The following is a 26785-nucleotide window of genomic DNA, read 5'->3' as shown; positions in this document are numbered from 1 at the left end:
TCCGCTAGAGGGCGCACTCATCCTGCCCGAGACATAATACATATTGAACTGTGCTAAATAGTCGGATTATCTGATTTGCTTATTTAATCCTAATTATATCTTTAAATACAAATCATAACGACTAATGTACAAATAGAATTCAAACAGGCTATCAGACATGTAATTTGGTTTTTAATCTGATGTAAAAGATGGAGACAGTAAAAAAAAGTACAACCTAAATGAACCAATATACATGATACAACAATGTACATATACATAGTCTATATACAGCATTTCAGCAACTAAACTCTAATGTTTAGATCCATGTACCATGACTGACCCATTCATGCATGCATCCAATCTGCTCCCTACAAGATACACACAAGTTTATAATGTAGCTATTATTTACTCTTAATAAATGTGTTCATTATTTGGCACTATTGAGATTAACCCATGTTTTTTACAATCAGTAACACTAAGAATCCAAATAAATCAACAATTCAAGTTTTCAAATTCAGAAATCTACATTAATTTATATTTAAAGATGAGATAGTCACTTTAATACACTTAACCAATATGCAGTGTTTTTTTTAACCACCTTTGCGCTTAATCTAACACAATACAGTAAGAGGGCTACAGACGGTACTAATGTCATGTGGAATGTAAGGATTTCAGACCTGCTGCTGAAGTTTTTTACTCATGCAGAAGTTCACAACAAGAACAATGCACAAAACACATTAATATAAATACAGTACGAGGGTCTGTCTCCGCCAATATTATTTCTACATTTACCCAGATGGAAGAAATTGTGCTAAAAACAATGTCACAAAAATGCTGACAGGAGAACCATGTGCTCATTTGAAATCCTAATAAGTTGAGAGGTTAAAGAAACCACCCTGAAACACTAGGCTGTCATCACTTGTCTAAAAGATGCTCCATCTTTGGGTTGATGAAGGAAAACCCAGAGAATGCTGACTGATCCATGGAGTCAATGAAGTTCTTCTCACTGTAGGAGAGACACGGCTTCTCACAGAGGAACTCACGATCAAAGTTGCTGCAGTCGTTTGGTGCTTTCTGTGATTAAAATGCAGCAGAATTAATCAAAAATGATCATTTAAAGATTCCAAAAATGTGTAAGCAGAGCATCTCCACTGAGAGGTGCCAGGCCAAGCATACCACTTTGGGCTTGAAGGGGGGTTCAACCTCTCTCCTCTCCAAGGCTGGCCAGTCAATCATCTTAAAGAAGGGATGTAAACGGATGTCACCCACAATCCCTAGTCTGCGAGTGGGGTCCCTCTCAAAGAACTGTAAGAAACCAGAGATTAGAGATCAGAGGTGCTTTATTGTATGTCAGTGTTTTCAGCTCCCTGTTGGGTGTTTTGGGTGTGATATAGACCCGCTCAATCAGGTCCTTGGCCTCCTTGTTGATCCAGCGAGGGTAATGGGGAGTATCCATGCGGATGGACTCAAACAACTCATCCTCATCATCTCCGTGGAACGGTGACTGACCAATCAGCATTTCATACAGCAGCACTCCGAATGACCACCAGTCAACAGAGAAGGAGTATTTCTGTCCCAGCAGGATCTGAAGGGGTAAATAACATGTTATGAATCATCACTGGAGACCGACCCCGACGCTCAACCGCAACCAGGATGGCCTAAGATCAGACCATTGCAAAATGAACATTTCAAAATACAAGAGGACCTCTGAGTGTTGAACAGTACCTCTGGAGCAATGTAGTCAGGAGTGCCGCAGAAGGTCGTAGCACGATTCTCTCCAAACACATTTTCCTTGCACATGCCAAAATCTGCAATCTTTATGTGTCCCTCGTAGTCCAGCATCACATTGTCTAACTTTAAGTCTCTGTAAAAGTAAAACCCAAGCTTTAAATGTATTTAAATCAGAGCGAAAAGATCTGATCTAAATGCTGAGTTTATTCTGTGCAGTTTATTCTGTGGCTTGACTTTAAACTGTTGAACAGTCCTGCTAACCACGGCGTTACCACACAATGATCACGGAACTTTCAAAAGTGTGAAAATGCGTGGGGTTACCTAACAGAGCAACTTTAGAGTTTCATCAAGATCCTTTCTACACATACATGGAATTGCAGTCAGAACTACAGTAGGATAAAAATGGCAAACTATTTGGTATATTAACAGCTGATGTAGTTGAATTAAGCAGTGAAAACATCAAAAACTGTCTGTCTGCCCATTTAAGATTCTGTATTTTGCAGCAAACATGCAGATGGAAGCAAGTTTTCATTCCGACCTGTAGATGATCCCTTTGGAGTGTAAAAACTGGAGCCCGCAGCTGATCTCAGCTGAGTAGAACCTGTGAAGACAAACAAGCGGTGCCTGATGTCAGATCCTCGTCTGTTCCACTGCTGTTACCACACGACTCAGCCGACAGCTTGTTTCGCTGTCCAACTGAATTATTGAACAGCTCATTTGTATGGAGTGAGAGACGGGTGAAGAGCCCATAACGTGAAACTGGAGAGCTGTTCGGAGCCGAAAGATTAGCCCGACCTGCTTCTCTCATCACCTGTGTCAGGTAAAACGATTGAGTCCTGAGACGGGGCGGAGCTGCCTCAGCCCTAAATCTAATAACTGTCAACTTGAAACAACTAACAGAGAGAACACGGATGCATCTATACACACAAAAACATTGTCTCAGTCGGTGTAGCTAGAAGTGTGTTGAAGACTGAGATGATAGACTGAACTGTCTCTGCCACCAGCGGGAAGAGAGGACTTGTGGTGAAGTAGAGGTCACAGCAAACTCTGTGATGCATTCACTGCCCCAGGAAAAAAAATTGCATAAGCGAAAATGGGCGATACTTTCCGCTGTGGAAGCTGCAGCGCTGCACGAGCGTGTGCGTCAAAATTAATGTCAAAACTTGCTTTGTTAAAAGTATATAACAGTACGTCACTGAGAGAGGAGTTTAATAGATTGCACCTTTATCTTTTCACAGTGGATATTTAGATTTGCAGTATCAGGATGTGGCCACCTCACCAGACTGCATCATGTTGATCATCACACTCACAGTTTGAAGCTTGTTTTTATATACTTGCAAACCAAAAACCACCTAAAAAACATGATCTGATCTGCGGTGCCGCTCATTTAAAGTGCAACTTCTTTATTAATTCCACAGATAATGAAAACAACCAATGAGAAGGGTGCTCTCCACATATAATGGGTGGATATATTTAATATTTGAGCGCACTTCAAAGGAACTCCAGTGTGCCCATATCCCTTGTCTATGTTCTGGTTTTGATCTCCCAGCAGCTGCCTCAATATGATTTGTGTTCTTATTTTGGAGGTCAAACTTCTATTTATTGTCTTTTTCTTTTATATCTGTGATCGAACCAACCTTCAAAAGTAAACCTTTGAAGAAGCATGTGGGTTTTTTTCTAAAATATGTACATCTGTCCATTAAAGATAGTTTTGCTATGCTGTGCAACATCCTTATTTTGATAGATTTGCAAATATATAGTTTAACTCTGTCAAATATTTAGCTTTTCACTTCTTTAATTACAATATTATACATTTAAAGACTGAACTGATATATGATAGAATATATTTTTTTCACATATGCAATTAAAAATTCTGAAACCTACATCAATTATCTATAATTCAACTAAAAATTAAAAGCTGGTAAAATTCTACATGTTAGCATCACCAAACTATTATCTCATTTTAAAGCGCTTGTGAGTGTGCATGTAATCGGTGGGTGTGCAGCTGTCCGTGAGCTATAGATTTCAGCTCACTGGATTTAAGCACGGAACCATCGTTTTGTTTCTGAAGGGATTCCCAGAGAGGGGTGAGCAGGATGGTGGGTGGCAGTAACTGATACTGCCACATAAAACATGACACGGGCACCGTGCGCCGCTAACACCTTACAAGGCCAGTCTGCTAGTGAGCAACCGCTAACTGACTCCTGCACAGCCCCACGCCTCCAGTATATAATAGAGAAGACTAGAGCCACACTGGGGAGAGACAGAGGGGACGGAAGTAAACAGCATCTGTCTTCCATCAGCACACTCATTCACTTTGCGTGACTCTGTACAACAACAGGAACTTTCTGCATGTGCGTATGTGTGTGTGTGCGTGTGTGTATGTGTGTGCGTACGTGTAACATAGGTGACACTCACGTGGCTCTATGGAGGTCAAAACGGCCCTTCTCCTGTATGTGAAACATCAGGTCTCCTCCATTCAAATACTCCATAACGAAGAACAGATGTTCCTGTTGACAAGTTTAATGCGACACATTGTGGATTTAGGTCCAGAGGGATGCAGTGGGGAAAGGAAGGGTGAGCCATCACCGAGCGACTACCTTGGTCTGGAATGTTGAGTAAAGGTGCGTGAGGAAAGGGTTTTCCCAGGCTAGAGCCAGGACTCTCTTTTCCACCATAGTGCACTCCACATCGTCGTCCATCAGAACCACGTCTTTTTTAAGCGCCTTCACCGCAAAGTACTCTCCGCGACCCTTCAGCTCCGCTAGGAGAACCTGTTGAGAGGAGGAAAAGACGAAGCATCACTGAACATTCCCTAATTTTAGGGTTTGTGTTTGATCTGTTGGCATCTCAGACATGTACCTTGCCAAAGCTGCCTTTTCCCAAGACCTTGTGGAAGACAAAGCTGTCCACATTGAGGCGGGTCAGATGAGTGATGCGAGACTGCGGTCGTGGGCTGGTCCCCTGCCAAATTTGACCATAGGTTCCTGTGGGTCCTGCTTATAAACAAAGCACCACACATTAAAAAAAGCATACATTAACTACAGTGATCCCTCGTTTATCGCGGGAGTTGCGTTCCAAAAATAACACGCGAAAAGTGAAATCCGTGAAGTAGTCAGCTTTTTTTTTTTTACAATGCAATACTGAACTATAGAATGAAACCAAAAATCAAAACCTGTTTTAAAGCCCAAAATTTGTTTAAAACAATAATTTTAATCTAGTAATACAAGGTTGGAAACATTGTCACTGGCGTATTTCACAGTCCCAGCTGAGCCTCTTCGTCCTGACTCCGCTCCGCTGTAGCGTCTGTTTCTACTAAAGGCGCAGGAGTCTTTCTCCGAGAGAAGAACATTGCTATGGGTAGTTGTTGGCGCTCTTTCTTTTTCTGAGCAAGAAGATTTTGATAAACGGATATGCCACCTTCGATTATATTTGAGAACTGCAATGAACGACTCGCAAAAAAAATCCGTGAAGCAGCGAAGCCGTGAAAGATGAAACGCGATATAGCGAGGGATCACTGTATAGGAAGACCTTTGCATGCACCAGTGTCAGCACAGAGGTGGCAGCGTCCACAGAATATCTGTGCGTGAACCAGCCACTGACCATTGATGTCCAGCTCAGCAAGCTTGCTAACTTCATCGTAGATTCCGATATCAGGAAGGTTGGGCAGGCAGGGGTCAGAACGACGGGTGGAGGATTTCTAGTGAATAAGGGGAAAAAAAAAACACTCTCTACTCTGTTTCATCCCATATAATCTCTCTGCATGAGTTCCTATGGTCATGACGTTTCACTAATCACGCTGGCGATGCATCTTAAGCCTTAAGCAGCACTGAGCCACATATTTCCAGTAGATATGAACAGATCTAAGTAGATATGAACAGATGTTGCCTGTAGTCAACACAAGATGTGTGACCCACTCCCGATCTCACCTGGCTGACTTGTGTAAGTGCTTCAGCCAGAAGTTTCTGGTTGATCCCACAAAGATTGGCTACTTTGTCTTGACACTTATGATGGACGTTCATTGCACAATCTACAAACACACAAACACAAAGAGAAAATGAATAAAGCCGTTAAAGCCTGGACATCCAAACATGGAGGAAGTTGAGCCACCGCACCTTCACACTTGAGGCCCTGCTTGACCAGACCCCACAGCAGGCTCCCACAGTGGTCGCAGAAAGTGGGACTCATGTAGTTGTGCGACTTGAAGCGGTGCGGCATGTCGATTTTGAAGCGCTCCTTCTGGAACTGGACAAACACAGTTCGTCTTCTGCATGAACGCTCAGCAGTACAGGAACCTGGGGAAAAACCTGCCCCATCTTTCCCTGCTGCCCTCTCTGCTGCAGTTCTCCAACTGCACTGTTGTATTTACAGTACTTCAAGTCTAAGAGGCCGCAGCTCTATTATTCACTCTGCAGACGGGCACCTCTAATCATTATCTATGCCAGTCAATGTTTGATTGGACTCATCTGTCAATATTGTTAAGGGATCTCATCAAATGTGGGTCCACTATGTCAAACGGTGACCCAGAGACACCTGACAAACACTCCAAGGATGAAAGGAAAACTAAAAAGGACTTTAATGGTCAAATCTGACAGGGATATGATGCACAGAACAAATATGTGATCCATACCACAGTATCCCGACTGTTGGCCGCAGTACCGGTGCATCTGCCGATGATTTTGTCTATGCATTTCTTGTGGATGGCTGCATTGCATTCTGGCAAAAAGATTTTAAAAAAAATAAAACAAAAAAGCTCATCTTAACCTAATCCAGTTCCTCCTATTTACTGGCTGTTTAAAATAATGGAATATTCTTATACATCCACATACACACATCTCTATTGAACAGGAAGGAATGAGGCGGCACACTTACGTCTGCATTTGTAGCCTTGCTTGTTAAGTCCCCTGATGGCAGGAAAATAATTATTTAATAATTATAAATAATTATTAAAGAGTTGATTTATTATCACATTTGATAATCACATTAAGGGTTTGATTCTCCTCCAGAGACAGCAAAAGGGTTCTCAAAATAAGTCCAAAAAAGGACCTGTAGCTCACTTCATCCCAGTCAGGAAGTGACTACACCAAAAAGTGCCTGAACACTGTCTTTAATCGATACGTGACCGGTGTTTTAGTCTGCGTATCTGATTGCTGGTTTCTGAGATCCAATTTTGCTTCCTCGAGGAGTTTGTTTACAAGACCGGAGTCGGACTGACCAGACAAATTCTCTGCACACGGAGCAGAAAGTGGGCTGCCTGAAGAAGGTGGCGATGAACTCGTGGTTCTTTATGAAGTGGATCTTGGCCTGCTTGATGGCCCCTCGCCTACGGTTCAGGGTGGGGGCCTCTTCCTCCTTTACAGAATGTTTGCTCTCTTCAGGCAGAGAGGAAAACAGAATTTGTCAAACACTTCTGCTGTGAGGCAAAAGCCGGGTTTGTATTGCTCATAAATTGGGAATCAATGCGAGGGAAAATAAATCCTGGTGAACGATAAGGTTAGCAAAGATAAACCGTCACAAGTGTGTGAACAGTTGGTTTATCAAGGCGGGCATTTAAAGCTCAGGAAGTATGACAAAGCATTTTTCCTGCTACAATTTCAAAATGATTGAGGGGGAAAGGGTTAAAAATTAGAAATAAAACATAATTCTTCTTACTTAATGGAGAATAAAGTGTGGATAAAACTTTTTTCAGTTCAATTCATACACTAGCTGAGGGTTTTCTTGAAGAGCTAGTTTTTATTCAGGTCAGAGAGCAATACTAAACCAAATTTACATGTTGGTAATGGAAACAGAACACATATGCAGGCCAAAGAATCCAAAACAAGACAGAAACAGTGCTGGGGGGAAAAAGAGCGCTGTTCAAAATTAATGTAAGTTTAAAAAGACAGGAAAGAAGAAAATATGCTGTTTTCTTTTACCCGTGTCTCCTCCTTCTAGGAAATACTGCACCACCATCATCACCTTCCCAGAAGGATGAAGATCCACCTGAGCACACAGGTAGACATAGAGAAAGTCAAACACACACACACACCTGAGTGTGTATATTGGGAGAGAGGACGACCTGTAATCTCATACCCAGAACTCAGCGCGCCCGTTAGCTTTTTTACACCGCTCTGCAAGGACAGACACCCCGACCGAGACCTCCGCCAGCGGCTCCTCTGCTGTTTTCATCAGCAGCACCTCCAGCACACGACCCTCATAGATATGTGCATCAAAACTGGCTTTCCAGGCAGGGTACATGGTGGGCTTCCTCTGGACCAAGGTTTTACCTCTTTCTAGGAAATGGAAAGCAGATGGGGCATTACGAGAGTCTATTCCAACTAACTAACTTATATCTAAACACCAGTTCCTCACCAGTCGTTAAGGCCTCCTTTAGTTTGATGGCACAGAAGGGAGGATCAGCCAGTGGAGGCAAGACACCCAGCTCGTAGGAACTGAAGGCAATCCTCAGGAAAGGAGCCATGGTGGCAGATACCAAGCTCACCCCTAAAGCTGAGGGGAAACGCAGTGTTAGCTCAGGCAGATACTTCAACTTAATACTCATCTGCATTCTTTTTCGGGAAAGTACAGTCAGAGTCTACTACTATGGAGAACTGCACTTCCCTACCCTATTTATCTATCTATGATTTGTACAAGGGGTTATATCTTCTGTCTTAGTGGTGGGGAGACTCATGTTTACCCTGTCTGGTTGGAAGTGTTTTCCTTTTTGTCTCATAATTGGCATCAGATATATTGCTTTCCACAATTCTATCTATCTATCTATCTATCTATCTATCTATCTATCTATCTATCTATCTATCTATCTATCTATCTATCTATCTATCTATCTATCTATCTATCTATCTATCTATCTATCTATCTGTCTATCTATCTATCTGTCTATCTATCTATCTGTCTATCTATCTATCTATCTAGTGACCTATTTATGAAGATCAATGCCATCATACAGAGCGGTACATATGTCAATATCTGGAACACAAAAGGTGACGCCCTTGATAATGTAAGACAAATATTTCGGTCCCTCCCAAGCTGTGTTGTTGGATGTTTTTTTTTAAATTTGTTCCACCCCTTTAAACAACAAACCAGTTATGTCTCTTCTTTGGTTCCCTCTGTCAAATCATTTACGAGTCTGTAGTTCCTATAAAGCTGCAGCTACAAGAGTGGAAGTATTTTTCCTCAGCTGTTAAGGCAAAGCAGGCTTCAACCTGTTACTAATCCACACACAGGCATGCACAAGCATGCACCACAGTAGGCCGAACTGGTATTCACAATCGTTAACACCTAACAGCCCAGCAAATTAGAGACCGACCAAAAAAACCTGGAAGGAAACTTGGTTCACTCACTCGCTCTGCTGATATCTGTAATGTCAGAGTTTGGTTAGTTAATTAACACTGATCCTGCTGTGTGGCCGCCGGTGAATGCCATTGATTGGTCGGGAAATGTTCATGTACAGACAGAAATAGCACAATCTGGGATATTTATATTCACTGCACCACTAACTGCAACCTGTCTACATATCTGTTTTTGAGAGGGTCACCAAGAATTGTAATTGTTTCCATGTAACAAGTAACACAACACCAGTATTAAAGCAAGGTGTTATGTAATGAAAGTTGCACATTTACAACATAAAGTGGAAGCAATTATAATTAACTAGCAGCACAATGTAAACCAGTATGGTGTCATTCACTTCTTATTTATTGTCTCATCTATCTAATTATTCCACATAGTGTGAAATAATTAAAAAAGTCAACAAACACAAACAAGGGGCATAACAAGAGTTTTCCACATTAAGATGTGTAAAATTGATAAATTACTGCTTATAAATTTCTGTGATTACAGCACAGCCACTTCACTTTAGCTACGGAAACATCTTTCCTTGCACGCGCGCGCGCACACACACACACAAATGGGGCATGTGTGACAGCTGCAGAGCATACTGTCTCTGCTTTTAAAACCTGGGACTGTACTTCATTAATCCATCTACAGACAAACGAGTCAGTCCCTGCAACTAACTGTTTATGTTTGCTGGCCAGTCCGAATCATTAAAATTTGAAATTTAAAAATTAAAAAAAAATAAAAATACTTTGACCCAGAGTGGAATTTCGCGTTCTTTTTCGGGGCCAGCATCCAACAATAGCTGACCCTGATGCATTCAGATGGAGTCATATCTGATGCAAGCTGTCGCTGCAGAGTAACAGCGACGAGTGTGCGATTGAGTCATAACACACATCCTGTCAATAACTGATCAAACACTCGCTGGTTTTTCCAAACGACGGGAGAGAGACAGAGACAGACAGAGAGAGAGACAGAGAGAGAGAGACAGAGAGAGAGACAGAGAGAGAGAGAGAGACAGAGAGACAGAGAGACAGAGAACAGATTCCGCTGCAGAATTGTCATAAGATGAAGCAAAACGTAGGGGGAAAGTTGTTGGACACTGACTAACTACATATCTATACAAAAGAATGCTTGAAAACACACAAAATGCATACATGCTGGTGGGAAATGCAAATAAATAGCCAACAGTAGCGCCGAGAGTCACCGCGGAACCTTTAATTTCCCACCGCAGAGGGAAAGAAAAGGAAAAATAAGGAGGGGGGGGAACATTTTCTTACTCTTTCCACAACTTCCTGTAAACTCCTCCCGAGAGAGCCAACGTGTGAAGACAGCAGCACCGACGCGGCCGCAGCCTCAGCTCGCAGAAACTTCAGCGCTGCTCGGCTCCAGGGGCGGTCAAACTTGACTTTTATTCTTCTTCTGCTGTTTTTTTGTCTCTCCGCGAGTCCGCCGTTTGAGGAAGTGCAACGCGCGAGACTCTCTCTCTCCCTCCCTCCCTCTCTCTCTCTCTCTCTCTCTCGGGCTGTGACGTTTACCTGATACGCGCGGGCACGCTCGCTCGCGCACGACCCCCTCCCACGTGACCACAGAAAAATGCGTCTCTTCGCCCTGCTCTGGATTTCCAGTGAACCAGCCGACACGTGCGTTTTTTTTCCATTTCCGCCGCAGCTCTGGCGCGTGCAGAGTAGTCAACTTGATAATCGATCAACTTTATCTGAAACCCGATCAGGCAACGGGTCCGTATAAATCCACTAATCTGTGAAAGGGAATGACCACTTTAAATGTAACAGGTGTGCGAGTGAGGCTTTGTATATTTTATTTAGCGTTTAGCTGCGCATCCTGTTAATAAGACAGGTCGAATTGACAGCAACGTTCATCCTGTTTTTCTAATGTTCTCTCTCATTTTCTGCGTATCACATTCAAATGTTACGATTGCAAAAAAAAAGATAATGTATTGTAAAACGTGCTTTTTTAAAAATGAAATAATGAGCATGACTAAAGCTATTAAATACATTTGATTGCAATATTGGTTATTGGTCTGGGTGAGTTTATTTATTTGTTCCATTTCTTTAGAGTCTGGAAAGCTGTGTAATTCTGTACAACTGTCATGAATTTTAATGTAATGGCCCCTTGATGAAATATTTATGTACAAAATTGAAATTGTTAGGGTGTCAAAATTGTACCCAAGAGCAGCTCTCGATTAAATGCAGTTAAATCTTTTGCTGAAAGCAGCGAGAGGACAGGTAGCTAGAGATCTGCATTGCTGCTGAGGGTGCCCTACATTACGATAAAGCCTAGAATGTGGTTTATCCGTGGCAGAGGGGGTGCAGAGGGGGTGCACATGCTGAAGCAGGCTGCAGGCGTATTCGAAGGTTTGACGATGTTAGCTGGGGCTTTTTTCATCAGTGAGGAGGAGGCACATTCGACTGCAGCCAAAACATCTTTTCTTATCCAAACTAACACGCGAACAATTTATTTTTACCCTCATGCCTGAATTCACCCTCTCTCACACACACGCGCACACAGAGAGGGTGACAAATGAGCAACCACACACATCTTTAATGAAATATTGGCGGAAGAAACCTGCAGAGTGAGTCGTGATTCAATGTTTAAGGTGCAGCTCCCAAGAATGCAGCGTGGAAGCTGACAGAAGCTCCTGACAGGCTGTGCGTGTATGTTTGTGTGTTTTTTTATGTGTGTGTGTGTGTGTGTGTGTGTCGGCTAAGCCTTCTCCCACTTGCATAACAGATTGTGACTCAGTGTAGACACAGGAAGTCGACAGAGGAGTTGGAGAGTTTGCGCTGTAGGCTGTGTTGCTTCAGTGCGCTTCTCCAAACCCTGACAGAGCTTGAGGAACCCCCTCCTCTCCCTCTTATAAATGCATAAACATTTACGCCGTCATGATCCTCGAATCCATAGGCTGAAAGAGGCAGATGCTAAATTTGTCAGACTCGGTTTAAGACTCACGCGTGGACCTGACGCAGAGCTCTGATGTGGATCAACGTGACAAGGCCTCGTGTTGCTCAACTGAAGAGTCACAATGCACAAATTCCTTTATGTTCCTGGAGATAATTCACAGTGTGAGGGTGAAGTTTTGATCACCCGCGTTGTTCGTTCACTAGATTCAGAGTAACCACGCAAACAACAGGAGTTCCTTGCAAGGGAGAGCCGAGCAGCAGTTCAAGCTTCCTCTGTCAACTCCGTTCATCTGCTGCTCGCTCACCTCTTTTATTGGTGCAAACAGAATGGGTGTCCAAACAAGATCTCATATCTCATTGCCTTCTGACCTCTCCACCCATCTTAGCAAACTTCTCTAATCTTGACCAACAGGATACATCTGGATGCTGGGCTTGGTTGTAAGCAGCTTCACCACTTTTGCATTCTCATGTTCTTCTTTTCCTGTCAACATTCCTCAACACTCAAAATCTACATACAATAGCATTTAAAGATAATACTAATAACAACAATAACAATAATTCTTCTCACAACAGTAAAGCCTAGAAGGAAATGCTGCAGCGGAGCAGTTTGTGCCTCAGCGGAAATCTATAACCTGACACCTGTGTCTTCTTCAACTGTGTTGAGGACAATGTAGACGTGTTAATGATGAGAGTAATAAACATCCCGTCAGAGGTGCAGAGTGTGCTGAAGGCTACAGTCTCCTGCCCCGGATACAGTTACTGAAGTATGTGCGCACGTGTGTGTATGTCTCTTTGTGTGTGTGTGTGTGTGTGTGTGTGGGGGGGGGGTGGGTCATTAATGGTGGAAGCTGCAAGGGTTTTGCTATAAAGTGGGACATGTGAGAGAGACGCTCTCTACCCTATTCTGTGAAGAGCAGAAGATGTGAGCCAGTGTCACGCTGACTCTGTTCTACTTATTATCTGTATGACTCTATAGCTGTTATGTAACAACCCCCCCCACCATCCCATTGATTCTCTGCCCATACGAGATTGTTATGACTCTTTTACTCAAAAACTCCTGATTTGCCTCCTCAGAGTGAAACTGAGAGGGTCCACAAGATTGGTCATGCATGTATCTGTGTCACACACACACACACACACACACACACACAAGGGTGTTCTGGCATAAATTGTTAATGATTCCTGAGGCCGAGCGCATATAACAAGTGAACACATCAGGCCTTATTGAGTAGGCTGTGTGTATGATTGATTATTTGCTTCTCTCTTCTTCCTGCCTCTAGCGCTGTATCAGGGAGTTTAGATTATGACACTTTGCCTGTGCCGTATGTGAGCAACGTCCATTGGGCTGTTTTTAATTAATCGGGATCGTTAAAGAATGAATAACAGAGATTCTTCTGTGAGAAGTTTGCATGAACTCTGGGCCTTTCATCAGTTTTCTCCCACTACTCATGCGTCTTTAAATGATAAATATGAAGTCTGGTGACCTGTGCAGACTGTGTTCCTGCCCCTCCCGGTGACCCTGATTAACAGAAAATGGGGGATTGGATGATGTGAGACATTCACGCATTGTGCAAACCACCATGAGAATATGAGAAATGGGTGTGACAACAAAGAGGACAAAAACAGAATCGGGGAGAGGATGATTAATGGCGTACCCTCTATGTAGGACGAGGTGGCTGCAACTCCTCTGTGGAAAGCAAACTTTCAGCCGAATTTTATTCTGGGTCAGGAAGCCTCCGAGGGGGAGACGAGAAGCAGAGCAGGCCTGGCCTTTCTATGGCCACGCAGAAGAGTGATCTTCGTGTCATTCAGACACCCCCAAACACACACACACACACACACACACACCAGCAGCAGCCGCAGCAGCAAATCAAAGTGTAAAAGCCCAGACTGCAGAGCGGCATGTGCTCATGCAGCGCAGTGCTCCCCTCTCTGACGGATTCACCCAGCTCCCTCCCTACAACCCACTTGCCATCTAGAGGACAGGACGAAAATAAGACGAAACATGTTTTTTCAAGTCATATTATTGAATATTTAGACTTAAAGTACAATGCATGACACAAATGACTTTACCTCAATGAAAACCTTCATTTTCAAGGTCAGACTGTAGCACTTTAGTGTACTACTGTGAAGGAGACCCCTCTCCAGTAGTACAGGAACAGCCACAAACATGTCAGAGCTTATAGAAATTATTCATTTTTGAAGCCACCTGTTCTTCAGTTGTACTCAAAGGGACATGCAAAGAAAAATGAGGGCTTAAATATTTCATGGTTTTCAGCTGTTTCAAGTCTCTGCCCCCGACTCTTATTGTGTCATTGTCACAGATGCCGGTGAAGGATTCATCCATGTCTACTGCACTGGCAGTTTTTCTGGGTTTCAGCACCTCTCCTGAAACTAACACCTGCTGCGACAGCCTTCGGAGAACGTGCTGAGGCCTGCAAGCAGGTGATCATACAAAACCGACACTGACTTGCTCCAGCGGGGAGAGTCCAAACTTACAGGCACCATAAAAATATCCCAACAGCTTCCCCAATGTCTTCTGGTTTCTTCTGGTTTGGGCTCTTAAAAAAAAGTCTGCTTTACGCTATAAAACTGTGGCCTCCTCCATGGCGTTGACCCACCTGCGTGAAGAAAGGAGCAGAACTCAGCACAAAGCAGGTATCAGTAGATGTTCCGGCATGGACGCTCTTACCTCTGGGCTGTGTGGATGTCGGCGGCTTTAAAAGTGTAGTATAAAGTACTTTTGTGGTAAAGCCGGAAGATGCTGGCCTCCTCTTCCTCGCTGAGCTGCCTGTCGGGGGGCTTCACTGTGAACCCCAGCAGAGGCAAAGTCTCAGAAGCGACTTTCTCCTGCAGGAAAAAGAACACCGGTAACTAAAGTTCAGGCTTTGTTTGCAGTGCTACGGCGTGTTCGTTTCGCCTCACCTCTTGAGCTCTGTAGGTGTAAAGGACCTTGTCCTTCAGGAGGAACCACAGCCGCTTCCAGCTCCGCTTGCTCTTCTTGCTGCGCTGCAGGCTGCCGCTAATGGACCCTTCCTCTGACACGGTCACCTGCAGAAGCAAGAGAGGCCACCTTAGACGTGATCCATCCCCACCGGCGGCCATCTTCCGCTGCTGCAAACGCACCTGGGTGAAGGTCACGATGCCTTTCCGATGTCTCCAGATGTTCGGAGGATGAATGTTTTGGAAAACGGCAGAGAGAGGTCGACTGGAGCGGTGGGGGCGGGGGCTGCTTTGGCTGGACAGCGCGGGAGCATCGGCTACATACACATATGAGCAGAGACCCGATGATGGACGACACAAAGGGGCTGCGGACATGCTGTAAAAACAAAGCTCACCTCTCTTCCTCAGCTCGTTGTAACAGTGATCGCACACTTTGGCCATGCGGTCTTTCATGTATTTCAGAGGATATCTGTTCCTGGAGCAGCTCCGGCACACAATCTGCGTCATAACATGTGATTTCAGCGCAAACAACACCGTAAGTGTCCAGGAGACGTGTCGCCAGTGGAGCCCGGTGTTTGTGTTTTCGGCGTGACTCACCCGTCCGCAGCTGTGGCAGTGGTGTCTGCGAAGAGTGAGGCTGAAGTCTGAGGTGCAGTTCATGCACATCATCACCTGCGACACTGGAACCAGCGTTGGGGCCTTCTCTCCCAGACACAAGCGTAGGGGATCTCTGGCCTGGGAGAGCAAGCATTCGTGCTTTAGTTAGTAGCTTTTCTGGCCTTATAACCTTTGACATTTGACAGCAACGACACTGACAACACCACAGTGGGCCTGAGATATCAAGTTTACAATTTTTGGAGTAAATTTGTATAAATGTATGTTGAAGTGACTAAACCACCTATGTACTTAATTTATTTCTGAATTTAATGAGATCAGATGCAATGATTACCACAGTAGGTTTTTAAGATAAAAAATAGCTGATGTGCTCATGAAATGTACATCAGCGTGCCAATAAGAAAGTCTATTTTTAATGTTAACACAGTGGTTTAATTAAACCCACCTCCCTAGGACAGCTGCTGAATGCTGCAGAACTTTGGGCGTGTTCAGACACGGTGCGACTTATAGTGTAAAACCAGTCCTCTCTTTCAATGAAGGAGCTGCAAAAAGCATATGCACACAAAGTTTAGGGAAATTAATTCACTAAATCAGTCAAAGGAAGACTCAATGATCCACCTGGCTGACAGCGTGATGGAAATATCTGTTCCTTCGATTCTCAGTGCATTTTGGACATTTTCTATGATGGGTTTGCTGACCTGGGAGGAAACCAGAAGGCAAATGTGACCAAGAGAAACCGGCATTGGTCTAAATGTGCATGTTTCAATTTATATAAATTTCATTGTCTGACCTTGAGCCCAGTGAGGGACAGACGGTTCTTGAGTCTGTATTTTCCATCCTGCTGAGGGTACGTGTACAGCAGCACATCATTCATCTGAAAATACACACAACATTTACAACAGCTCTTGTAAAGAACTATAATCTGTGAACTTTATAGTACGTGCATTTGCGGAAGTCGTCCGCTAGGCGGCAGTCAAAGCCGATGATGTCTCAAACATGTTTGTTTCTTCAGAAATTAATCTATTGATTAAATTCTCTCAGGCTAATATTAGATTTTTTAAATTCTTTCTGATAGGAGGAGATAATCACGCATTTTTGTGTATATTATACTGGTAAAATCGGCCTACCTCTGACATTGGCCCTGCCTTCAGTGATTGTTGATCTCATCCATTTATCTTGCATGTTTTTCACTTTATCACAGCCATATCATAGCATTGGACTCTCTCTTCATCGATACACTTTTAATTACGAATTATGTATATATTAATACTGTAATTATCATCATGTAAAGTCTGGCAGAATTGGTGCTCAAAATCAGAACTTTTCACAGTTGTGAACCTTTTGTGTCCTGCAGGTAAATCAAGCTCTTCAGTTTTAGGGCAGATATATAAACAGAGCCCCCATCTTAAATTATACCACCACAGGACACAGATTTGAGGGGGGGAAAGGTGCATCAGTTATTTTTCTAGTAACATTATTCAATGTCCTGCCAAATGTTAAAAACTCCCCGCCAGAGCAGGGAGATCCTGCAGACTTTTCTGTGCTGTTATCGGCAAAAATTGCAGCTGACAAAACACGATCGCTGCCTCGGTGGATAGATGAGCTCGATAAATGTTAACATTGCTCCAGAAAGAGACGTTTGCAACCTTTTTTTTAATGCCCAAGCCCAGAATGTGAACTGTGGAAAGGCTGCGCTGGAAAAATGGTGGCAAAACTCCCTGGAAAATATGTGATGGGGGTTTTATCTTTTTAATCTTGAACTATCAAGAACGATACTCTCAGAACGGCTGTGTGACATTTTGTTTTATCGCTTACATCCTCTCTTTTGTTCAAGTCCTGCGCGAGAGTCAGGCGGGAGCGTCATTTTAAGGACGCCGAAGAGACAAGATTAATAAGTAATGGGCAGTATTAAAGTAATAAAGGTTCACAGGTGCACGCGTGTGCACACATAGCCGGTGTGGCCCTGTTGTGTCAGCAAAGAACTATCAGGAAGTGAGCAGTCAGAAACATCCTGCCAGGAAACCCAGCTCTTAATAGCTCAGTCTGGACGCAGACGGGGAAGCCGCGACCCTCTGGTTCACACAGAGATGCACTAAAGGCCAGCAACAGCCGTCCGATGGGTTGTACAGTTTTAAAGGTTGGCGCGGGATGGCGTGTGAGTTTACCAGAAAGAGGTGGCGCGGCTGCTGGCTTCTCCTGCTGACATTCATCAGGGTTCCCTCCTTCACAAAGACCTGATAAAAAAATACACAACCTTTACGTCAGGGCAGAAATGAACGTGGCTTAGAGAAGACGGGGATTCCCAGATGAATGATTGTGTAAAGGGCAACGCATGGGTGGTGCGGGGCAGACAGGCTGGGCCGGCGGGCAGCAGACAGAAACAATAGTGTTATCTGATTCATACCCTGCCAGGCTGCAGCAGCTCCCTCTGGCCTCGGACACTGTACTCAATGTTGACCAGACGCAGCAGGTTTTCCTGACACATAGAGAGAGAAACCTCCATCAGCTCCACCCGCCATCACTCCAACACGCTGTTCTGGTGGGTTTTATGTGTCAAACCCTCCACGTGTAAATGTCAGGAACCAGATTTCCCACAGGACATTCAATTGTTCCTCACTTCACCTGTCAGTGGTTTTAGTCTTCACGTCCATAAGTGCACATTGTTCTCTTCAGAATGAGCCAAAATGACTGTGCGTCAATACGAAAAGCCAAACAATGGCGCACAGGTACAGCTGCATTTTGGGCTGAATTTCTAACAGCTGCAATTTTTGAATCACTGACCACAGATGTTCCTGACCAACGGGACCTGCCGGACGACCTCACGAGGGAGGAAATCCAGGATGGGAGTCATGCTCTTTGTTAATAGTACCAGGGAAATTAAACAGAGTCAAATAAGGTGAAAAAACTGACCCCACGTCAGACACCCCATGCGAACCATGTAATAACAGGTGTGCTGCTCATAAAAAACTTTACTGAGTGCTTTAGGTTGGGAATACTAAACATTAGAAATAAGAAATTGGAATATATTATACTCTTCAGTGTCTGTTTAGATAAGGGACGCTCCGAGATCTTCCCCACTAATTACCGGTATTGGACTACAAAATTCCATCAACCAATGTCCTCAGTTCAATACCCCTGTGGGGGTCGAAGCTGAGCCAGATAACCCAGCACTTACCCCGTCTTTTAAGCTGTCGTTGGCCTGATCTGCTATTTCAGACACTGCAGCAACCGCAGCTGAAAAAGAAAGAACGACATTCCTAATTATTCTTTTGTTCCCCAATGAGGGAAATGCACAATCTATTCACACATGCAAGAGTCCGTGTTCAGTGTTCCTATTAAAAAAAGACAAAATAAGTCAGGAGAGCGGCCACGTGGAGAAGCCAGGGACAAATTTGCTGCCTTCCCAGAAATAAAAAATGCTTTTCATCATAAAATTTGCATCGCCTCCTTCAAACAGAGCAAAGGTGAAATGGCAGTCGGGTGGGTCAACAACACAAACAAAAAATATATAAATTGGCCCTCCTCTGAGTTCCTCAGTGAGCACAAATAAATCCTCGATAACCGAGGAGCACAAAGGGAGCTCTCTGCTTGTGTGGTGTGTTTATGGTACCTTGTGTGTCTTCATATTCTTTGGAATCAGGGGAGAGGTTATTCAGATAATCTGCATGAGGGAGGAGAGAGAAACTGCTGCTGATGCGCTTGAAATGTAGACTTTTTAGTGAAAAACCCTGAAGGAGACGAGTCTCACCAGTGAGGATCAGGCGATACTGAGCCACCCGCACGATCACCTGCAGCAGCTGATGTTTGAGGGACACAGTCTGGGCTGCTGGACTCTGCTGCTCAGACAGAAACACAACACAAACAGGCAAACAATGACATGAGCTAGATACTGAACTAGTGCTCTTGAGCAGAGGAGGATTAGGGTTGTTCTGGAAGCTCTTTAAGTATTAAACTGGGCCCACTTGAAAACTTCTACCTCCAGTGGATGCGAAACACAGTGGAAAATAAGACTTTTGCACGCAAATGACAGCAAACCGACCTCAAACTGGTGAACGATGGCTGAAAGTGCGGGCGAAGCGCGGCAGCTGTCCTCCAGCAGGCTCACACTCCTGTCGTAGTGGCCAATATAAGTGGTGAAAACCAAGAATTCCGCTGTTCTGGATAGGAAAACGTCTGCAATCCTCTGCTGCTCGTCCCTAGATGAGAGCATCAATGTGAGAGAGCAGTGAAGAACACAGAGAATTGATAAAGAAGTTTTTAGAGGGAGCAAGTGTGAACGCTAGTGAACGGCGATGCGCGGCGGTTGCAGTCTCACCAGTGTCGAATTCGATTCTCCAGCTCATTAAGGATTCTGCGGTGCAGAGTGTAAATATCAGGCAGCTCATTGAGAATCTCTCGAAGCCTGTCCTCATTTAACAAAGGTTCCCCCTCCTCACCGACCGCTGCTCCCATCGCTTCCCGAAAGTCCTGCAACGTGTGCAATTAAGGAGGGTTAATTTTCAAGTTCAACTGCATTAATGTGCACCATTTCTCACAAGTGTATTTTTCTTCCAATGTAATACAAGGCAATAGACAAATATATCCACTTTACAGTTACTTTTGTTTCTTTAGTGGCTTCAATTAGTTTCCAATCAGAGATATTGGTGGATACGCCCCCTGCTGGTCAGAGCAATGCAGGTTTAATGTAAATGTGCATTTGTTCAACATACAGTGCCAGACAAGAGGTCTTCCCGGTAACTGTAGTATTTCTAATTGGTCCATACAGCGTGTTGATGAGACAGCATGCACCTTAACTGCGCTGACACACTTGTTTATAACACATTTATAACAGGTGGTAAGGCACAGCAAAGCCTGTTAATGGCGACTAAACATTTTCTTCAGGTCACAACAGTACAAAATGTTACAGCGGCGAAAGCACTTACTTCCTGCAGAAGCTTTAGGGTGTTCACGTGTCTATAAACAAAGAAATAAATAAAGGATCAAACTAAGTCATAGAAATGATGAGTATTTGGGCACGTGTTCACGTGCGACTTACGCTCGCTCCGTATCGACCAGCTCTTTTGCGATGTAAAAGGCCCTCGAGCGGCCAGCCTGTCAAAAATATCATCTTCACTTTTTTTGTGATGAAACACAGAAAACTTTTATGCAACACCAGCGTCTCGATTCTATCTGACTGTAAATAAGGAGCGTGTCGTATTAAAACAGCTCATTTTTAAAGCCATTTATGATGCAGAATTCAAAATCTTGACCAAATGTCCAACCTGTCTTTCATAAGTGCTGCCCGAGCCGCCCTCCTCCTCGTCTGAAGTGCATCCTGCATCTTCCTCACCTGTCGTCTCTCCCCTGACGTCACCCGCTGGGGCAGCCTGTGGAGCAGCAGCCAACAAACACACTTTGTAGGCTTCTGTATAGGCACTGGGGGGGAAAGGGCACAATAAATTATTTTTCTAAGTTAGCTCCAAAAATCAGAAATCATTGCTGAGTGATTCTTTAACACTGCTCTTTGATGTCTGTTATTGCTTTCATCTTTCTACGTCTGATGCTACAGCACTGTTTAGGATCCATTCCATTTATTGCATCATCCAAAGTGAATGCAAAGAAATGCATTTTGCAGCTGTAGGGAAACCAATAAAGTTCTGAACGACCTGTGGTGACAGCTGTGTCCGACCAGGGACTCATGTCAGAGTTACATACTGTGAAATTATCGGATGCTAATTGCTTCAGCTCAGCGGGGAAGGCAAATAAAAAGACTTCTTAAAGCTACATTGGTGACGCGGTATCTATCTATCCGTCTATCAGTGCGATCGACCGTCTCCGAGCTGCCCCTACAGCACTTCCCTCCAAGCAGCCATAAATTTAACCCCACTGGGATGTAAATTAGCTACATACGAACGACGCGGGTAAGCAGTTCAGATCTCTGCATCGCACACATTACAGCTGCACGGCCCATTACTGCCGGGGATCAAACTTTGATCGAGGAGGGGGTCCCAAACCCAGACTCAACATGCAAATTTCTATATTAAACCGTTAAATCACTCCCACGTAAACCGTCTGCTGGTTCTGTGTGAAGGCTCGAGGCAAAAGCCAACAATAAAAAGCACTGAGGGCAATAAATAACCTTATTTTGTCTATATGAGGGCAGCGTTGGACTAGAGATCTCCATATAACCTTAACTAACAATTAATAAATATTCCTCTGATATTTGTGATCCAAAATACACTTTGTTACCGTAGGAACAGATATACTATAGAGTGGTTTAGCTTTCAATCGTGAATGAAATTCATGAATGCGCTTTAATGTCAGAACACACGTTTGTCCACTGCAGGAATGTTGCCCTTGCAGAATCTCTGGTGTTGTGAGCAGCAGCGAGCAAGTGCTGACTGCAGAACACCGAGATCCTATCTGAGCTTGTTCCTGACTGGATGGAGAAGAGCAACGACTCCTGGATGCCAATTAATCATCCTGAGCAGGCAGTGTGATATGGAGGCAGGCAATAGGACGGTGGGGGGGAATCATGTGGCTGATCACACCAGCAAATAACCTGCAGCCTCAACATAAACTGGAAGACTGTTGTTTCCATTCTTACTCCACGACACATGAGCGTCGAGAGATCCCTCGGCCCACGATTAATCCACTCTCCCCCCGGGTGTGGTGAATCCCTCACCCGGGCCTGATCACTAGCGCTATGTCACACTTGGTGTGGCGGTTTTTTGATCTACGTGGTCAGGGAAGCGAGTTTCAGCAGCACAACAGCACCGAGCTGAGATGGAAGGTGATGTGGCCAGAAGGCACACATGCTCCATCTGTGTAGAAGTGGATTCATCAAAGGAATAATCCTAGAATATTTATCTGGTGACATCATCTGAATTTCACTAAATTGGATTTAAATATGTAGAGCTAATTAGCATATGTCCGGATATTAAATGTCATAAATGTACAGCACGGTGTCTATTCTGACTTGTCCTGGGTGTTTACTGACCTCTCTGTTTCTTCGACCGGCTGCTGGGTTTTGCCCTTAAACCCCGGGAGACTGCTCATGTCCACATATCCGTCTGTCTCATTGGCGGAGGACAGCCCCCGTGCTGGACGGCCAAAGAACTCTGGAAACGGCACCTGTCGCACAGGCCTCCGCTGTGGGACCTGGACGTTCTCGTAGTCGGAGCTAATGGGTGGAACGTTCTCGTAGTCTGAGGTATCAGTGTTGGGAAAAGAGATGGAGCGAGGCTTGGTCAGGGGGAGCGGGATGAAGGGGGCACGGGACCGGTCCTCGAAGGACTCCACGCGGACTATGCTGCGGTTCAGAAAGGCCACGGCGCTCCCATTGCCTTTGTTGTAGAACGTGGAAGGTGGCGCGTGCGAAAGACGAGGTCTGGCATAGTGGGAGGTCGGTTGTGGAGAGCTGCTTAGAGCCTGTCTGTCTGGATCCAGCAGCCTGCTGGACGTGTGCTGGACGGACTCCGAGGATGACTTGAACGAGGACGCGCTGACGTCCACCGCAGACTTGCTGTCGGTCTTCCGTCTAAACTTCAGCATCAAGAAGTGCTTGATTGAGGATTTCTTTTTCCTGTTCTTCTCTGACGCGTCATCTTCCACAAAGAGCGAGGGGGAACTCTTTGTGATGGGTCTCTTGGTGATGTAGGCCAGTTCAAACGGAGGAGGGATGTCCACAGCAGACGCGGGGGTGGACAGGACGCTCGAGGAGGGCGAGAACCGTGGAAAGCCCCCAGACAAGCAAGCAGCACCTCTGTGTTTTGGGGATCCTTCCATGTAGCTGTAGACAGAGGCTTCTTGTCCCTCCATGGAAATGGAGCGGGGGTAACGGGACAGATAGAGAGGCTTTGCACAGTTCTTCTGCTTTGAACCCAACATGGGGCTGCTGCTCATGGAGGGATACTCGAGACCACTGATGTACCGCCTCGGACCCAACTGCGGCTCAGTCACGTTGTTATTGAGGCGGCGCGACAGTGACCAGGAGCGACTCGCCGCTGACCTCCTCTCAAAAGGAAAAGCACCTTCACCCTCAGATGCGTGTCCCGTGTCTTTGTAGATATGATCCTCGCTGATGTCCTGCTCCGTGTCGGTTGTGTCGTCCAACGAGGGGCCCACGTGACTCTCCGGGTCCGAGAGGTCCGAGTCGTTCGGAGAGAGCGGCTCTCTGCTCTCTGAGCATGACGATGTCAGCGAGGTGTCTGCGTCCACGGGCACCGAGATGGACACCAGCCTGACCCTCGGCTGGCAGTCCAAACGATCCAGAAAGACCTCCACTGTCTGAGGACTGAGTCCCTGAGGCATGACAGCCTCGTATTTCTGGTGTGGACCTATCCCATTGTTGCAGGGGCTCTTAAAGATCTCCACATAATTCTCACAGGCTGCTACCCGTTCCTCACTTTTCCACATTGTTGCAGATTTCTGGAGTTTGCGTGGACTAAAGTCATAATAACGAATATTCTGTAGGTTTCTCCCCGGTCCTGCTCCGTGGCTGACATTGGGCTCGTCGCATGTGTCGCCAGAAACAGTGTTGTCGCCCCTCTTGCAGGCGAGAAAAAAACCTGCTTCTCTGTTGCTGATGAGGACCCCAGGATCCTCTGTGAGGGACTCGCTGAAGTCGTCCACGATGCATTCTCCTGTGTCCTCCTCCGTCGTTTGGAGCTTCTCCTGTCCCTTCTTCAGGTTATGACTGGCTCCCACCTCAATGCTCCCAACAGACACATCTCCCATTGAGATGCCGTCTGTGTCAGCGAGCGCCTCGCCGCCGTCGCAACCCTCCATTTCCTCCGTCAGCTCAACCATCTCCACCGTGCCCTCCGAGTCAGCAGCGAACTTGCTACCAGTCAGTCTCCAGTCATCATCCATCTTCTGAGTCGCATTGTCCACCACTTCCTTTTCCACGTCTCCGTCCTCTGTCCTGCAGAAGACATCCTGAGCGTGGTTTTGCGATGACTGGAGGATGTAGGAGTTCAATTCTTCCTCCACTAGCAGAGTGTCTGCAACCATTTTGTTGAGGGTGTCCTCCTCAGGCTCTTCCTCCACCTCCCCGCTGGAAGCCAACTGTCTGCCGTTAACGCATCGTCCCTGGTTGCCATTATGTTGTAGCGCCGGTCTCGGTTTTGGTGCTAACGAAGGTTTTGGGCCCCTGTTTGTAGACATATGGGGAGCGGGAGGCTTCAGAGTAGTGTGACAATCAAACCTTGGCTTTGGTGCAACAGAAGGCTTGGTGCTGTCTGAAAGAACAACAGGAAAAGGAAACTGTAAGATTATGTGTTTTAAAATAGCATACAGGTCATCGGTATTGTGTCTTTGTGACCTAAAACTGTTCAAGGACTCGGCATGATCTCATAAAATTTTCATGTGGCCTTTGCTTCACAAAAAAGGCCGTAAAAGAGCTTTTTAAAAGACAAAGAATATATATATCTATTTAAAAAAAGCAATAGCCCTGGCCCTTTACACATTTTACTGACACTTTAATGAAATGACATTATTTTCTCAAAGTAGGTGGAGGTTTTTTGCTTTTTTTCGGAGATTATTCATCAACTTTCCCTAAATCACGGTCAGAATTCCGACGTTACGCATGTGAATGAAATGCTATTAAAAAATAACATAAAACTAAACATGGTTAAGCCATAGTGATACGAACCGTCTAATAAAACTGGACAACCACAGGGACCAAATAGAAGCCGCGTTAAAGTTCAGTTAACCGCGTAAAACGAATCTCACCTGGGTTCATTTTAGCGGCGCGACCGTCTCCAACATCTCGACGCGAGCGGCCCCGAAACGCCAAACTATGAATGGACGAAAAGAACGAGGGAAGAAGTGAGCGAGGAGAGGGGCAGACAGCGGGGGGGTCCGCCTGGACGCAGACGAACACAGCTCTGTTTGTCCTGGACTGAGAGCCGAGCGCCGCTCAGCTGATCGCTGGTGCGTCCGACAGCGCGCAGCGCAGCGACGCGACTGGAAACCAAATGGAGAGAAGAGCTGGAATCCAGCCTTCAACCTTCAGCCTTCAGCCCCAGCAGCAGCAGCAGGGGGAGCCGGAGGACTCATTCATGAGATAATAATTACTTCACCATATGAACAACTATAATCGTTAAGGGTGCGACGCGTGCCATACAGAATTATGATCATTTCTTAGGGAGTTATTCATGCTAAATATAGTTTTCTAGCAGACTATAATATCTAGATCAATTAATTAGGTAGAAAAGGGGTTTCAAAGATTGCCTCTCGCGTTTTACAGCAACTATCTGAAATAAAGGTCATTATTTCGTTTTGACAACACAAGAATGACGTTTTATAATCTATCAAATTCTGTCAGTCGCACAATTAAGCCATAACCGCCCGTGGACGGTCCCAGATAGCTTTGAGCTCTGCACAGTTTGCATATTTACTCGTTCACGCAAATCAATACTTCGTGTCAATGCTCGCGTCCCGTCAACAGCAGCTTTGCTGGACTTCTAACTATGACTGGTTCACATCAAGCCCCGTGCTCCATAACAGGAAACTGCTCTCCCTGTTTCCTGCTCAGCCCAAATTCACATCCTTAAGTTCACATTTAACCCCTGCGTGAATCCATTTTGACTTAAGTCAAGTGGAGAAGCTCCTTGATCACACTGACATTGGGGCAATAACAACTCTAAAGGTGAATCATTTCTCCAACTGTATGGATCAATTATATCCATCCAAACTGAATTGTAAATCAGGAACTAGTTTATCGTCCTGGACGTCCACATCGGACATGATTTATGGTTGTGTGAGGAGAGGGGATGACTAGTTGGACATTATCAGGATCAGATGCGATAAACACGGCGAGGTTCGCCTCTGTGTTTGTGTCTCCTGTTTGTGTGAGATGAGGAAAGAACGGGTCTCCTCCTCACTGAGGTGGAACAATGAGACTGGAGCTTAAAAAGGGAACTCCTTCTTGATGTCCTCCTTCCTGCCGATGTTTTTGAGTCTTTAAGTAGAACCGGAGCACAAAGGGGGCAATCGGTGAACGCACCAAACTCAGCAAACTTCATAAAAACAGCAGATTTAAATGATCCTTCCACCTTTGAAGGAACAGTCAAAACCACAGACAGAACTAAAAGAAGAGGAGGGGGAAAAGAGACACTGGGTTTCCTTGGAAACAGCCTCACACTGTCCTCATCCTGTGAACTGTCACGGTTTGGTATCAGCGGGACACAGGAACAAACTCATGTCACCGTCGCCTAAGTTTAGATTCCTGACCAGGAAGAAAACATGAAAACACAGCTGGGGGCTTGTTTTTGTTCTTCTGT

The 26785-nt window shown here is 45.1% G+C and overlaps 2 protein-coding genes across 3 annotated transcripts; both read right to left on the bottom strand.

Annotated features, from left to right (window-relative positions):
* Nucleotides 1-149: 149 nt before the first annotated feature.
* Nucleotides 150-10537, bottom strand: prkcda (protein kinase C, delta a). Of its 2 annotated transcripts, none has more exons than XM_003973177.3 (18): nt 10320-10537; nt 8062-8199; nt 7783-7982; nt 7626-7692; nt 6926-7082; nt 6583-6614; nt 6341-6426; nt 5826-5955; nt 5640-5740; nt 5314-5410; nt 4573-4709; nt 4311-4484; nt 4129-4220; nt 2249-2311; nt 1705-1843; nt 1376-1564; nt 1156-1284; nt 150-1053 (listed from the first exon to the last, which is right to left on the bottom strand). In XM_003973177.3, exons 2-18 carry the CDS (start codon nt 8168-8170, stop codon nt 895-897), a joined length of 2061 nt encoding a protein of 686 aa, XP_003973226.1. In that variant the 5' UTR covers nt 8171-8199; nt 10320-10537; the 3' UTR covers nt 150-894. The 2 variants fall into 2 exon arrangements, with proteins under 2 accessions (XP_003973226.1, XP_011612078.1); XM_011613776.2 differs by having other exon boundaries at nt 4573-4706.
* Nucleotides 10538-13975: 3438 nt separating this feature from the next.
* Nucleotides 13976-25946, bottom strand: fgd5b (FYVE, RhoGEF and PH domain containing 5b). Its single transcript, XM_011613778.2, has 21 exons — nt 25233-25946; nt 22498-24739; nt 20780-20933; nt 20554-20609; nt 20441-20471; nt 19834-19985; nt 19558-19714; nt 19267-19354; nt 19129-19179; nt 18694-18752; nt 17923-17994; nt 17684-17752; nt 16309-16392; nt 16137-16216; nt 15964-16060; nt 15501-15638; nt 15299-15401; nt 15087-15220; nt 14886-15011; nt 14653-14810; nt 13976-14581 (listed from the first exon to the last, which is right to left on the bottom strand). Exons 1-21 carry the CDS (start codon nt 25240-25242, stop codon nt 14545-14547), a joined length of 4098 nt encoding a protein of 1365 aa, XP_011612080.2. The 5' UTR covers nt 25243-25946; the 3' UTR covers nt 13976-14544.
* Nucleotides 25947-26785: the final 839 nt, after the last annotated feature.

The sequence above is a fragment of the Takifugu rubripes genome, chromosome 19 (genome assembly GCF_901000725.2).
Source record: "Takifugu rubripes chromosome 19, fTakRub1.2, whole genome shotgun sequence".
Lineage (NCBI taxonomy): Eukaryota > Metazoa > Chordata > Actinopteri > Tetraodontiformes > Tetraodontidae > Takifugu > Takifugu rubripes.
Note: the sequence above shows the minus strand (reverse complement) of the source record. Positions and strands in the feature narration are given on the sequence as shown.

Excerpts from the sequence above, each read along its gene's own strand:
- fgd5b (XM_011613778.2), bottom strand. Across the intron at positions 18,753-19,128 it reads AGAATATGAAGACACACAAG|CTGCGGTTGCTGCAGTGTCT; the intron begins GTACCATAAACA and ends TTTCTTTTTCAG. Across the intron at positions 15,012-15,086 it reads GCATCGTGACCTTCACCCAG|GTGACCGTGTCAGAGGAAGG; the intron begins GTGCGTTTGCAG and ends TTGCTTCTGCAG.
- prkcda (XM_003973177.3), bottom strand. The coding sequence starts at position 8,170 with ATGGCTCCTTTCCTGAGGATTGCCTTCAGTTCCTACGAGCTGGGTGTC. Across the intron at positions 6,427-6,582 it reads GCAAGGCTACAAATGCAGAC|AATGCAATGCAGCCATCCAC; the intron begins GTAAGTGTGCCG and ends TCTTTTTGCCAG. Across the intron at positions 4,710-5,313 it reads TGCTGAGCTGGACATCAATG|CAGGACCCACAGGAACCTAT; the intron begins GTCAGTGGCTGG and ends TTTGTTTATAAG.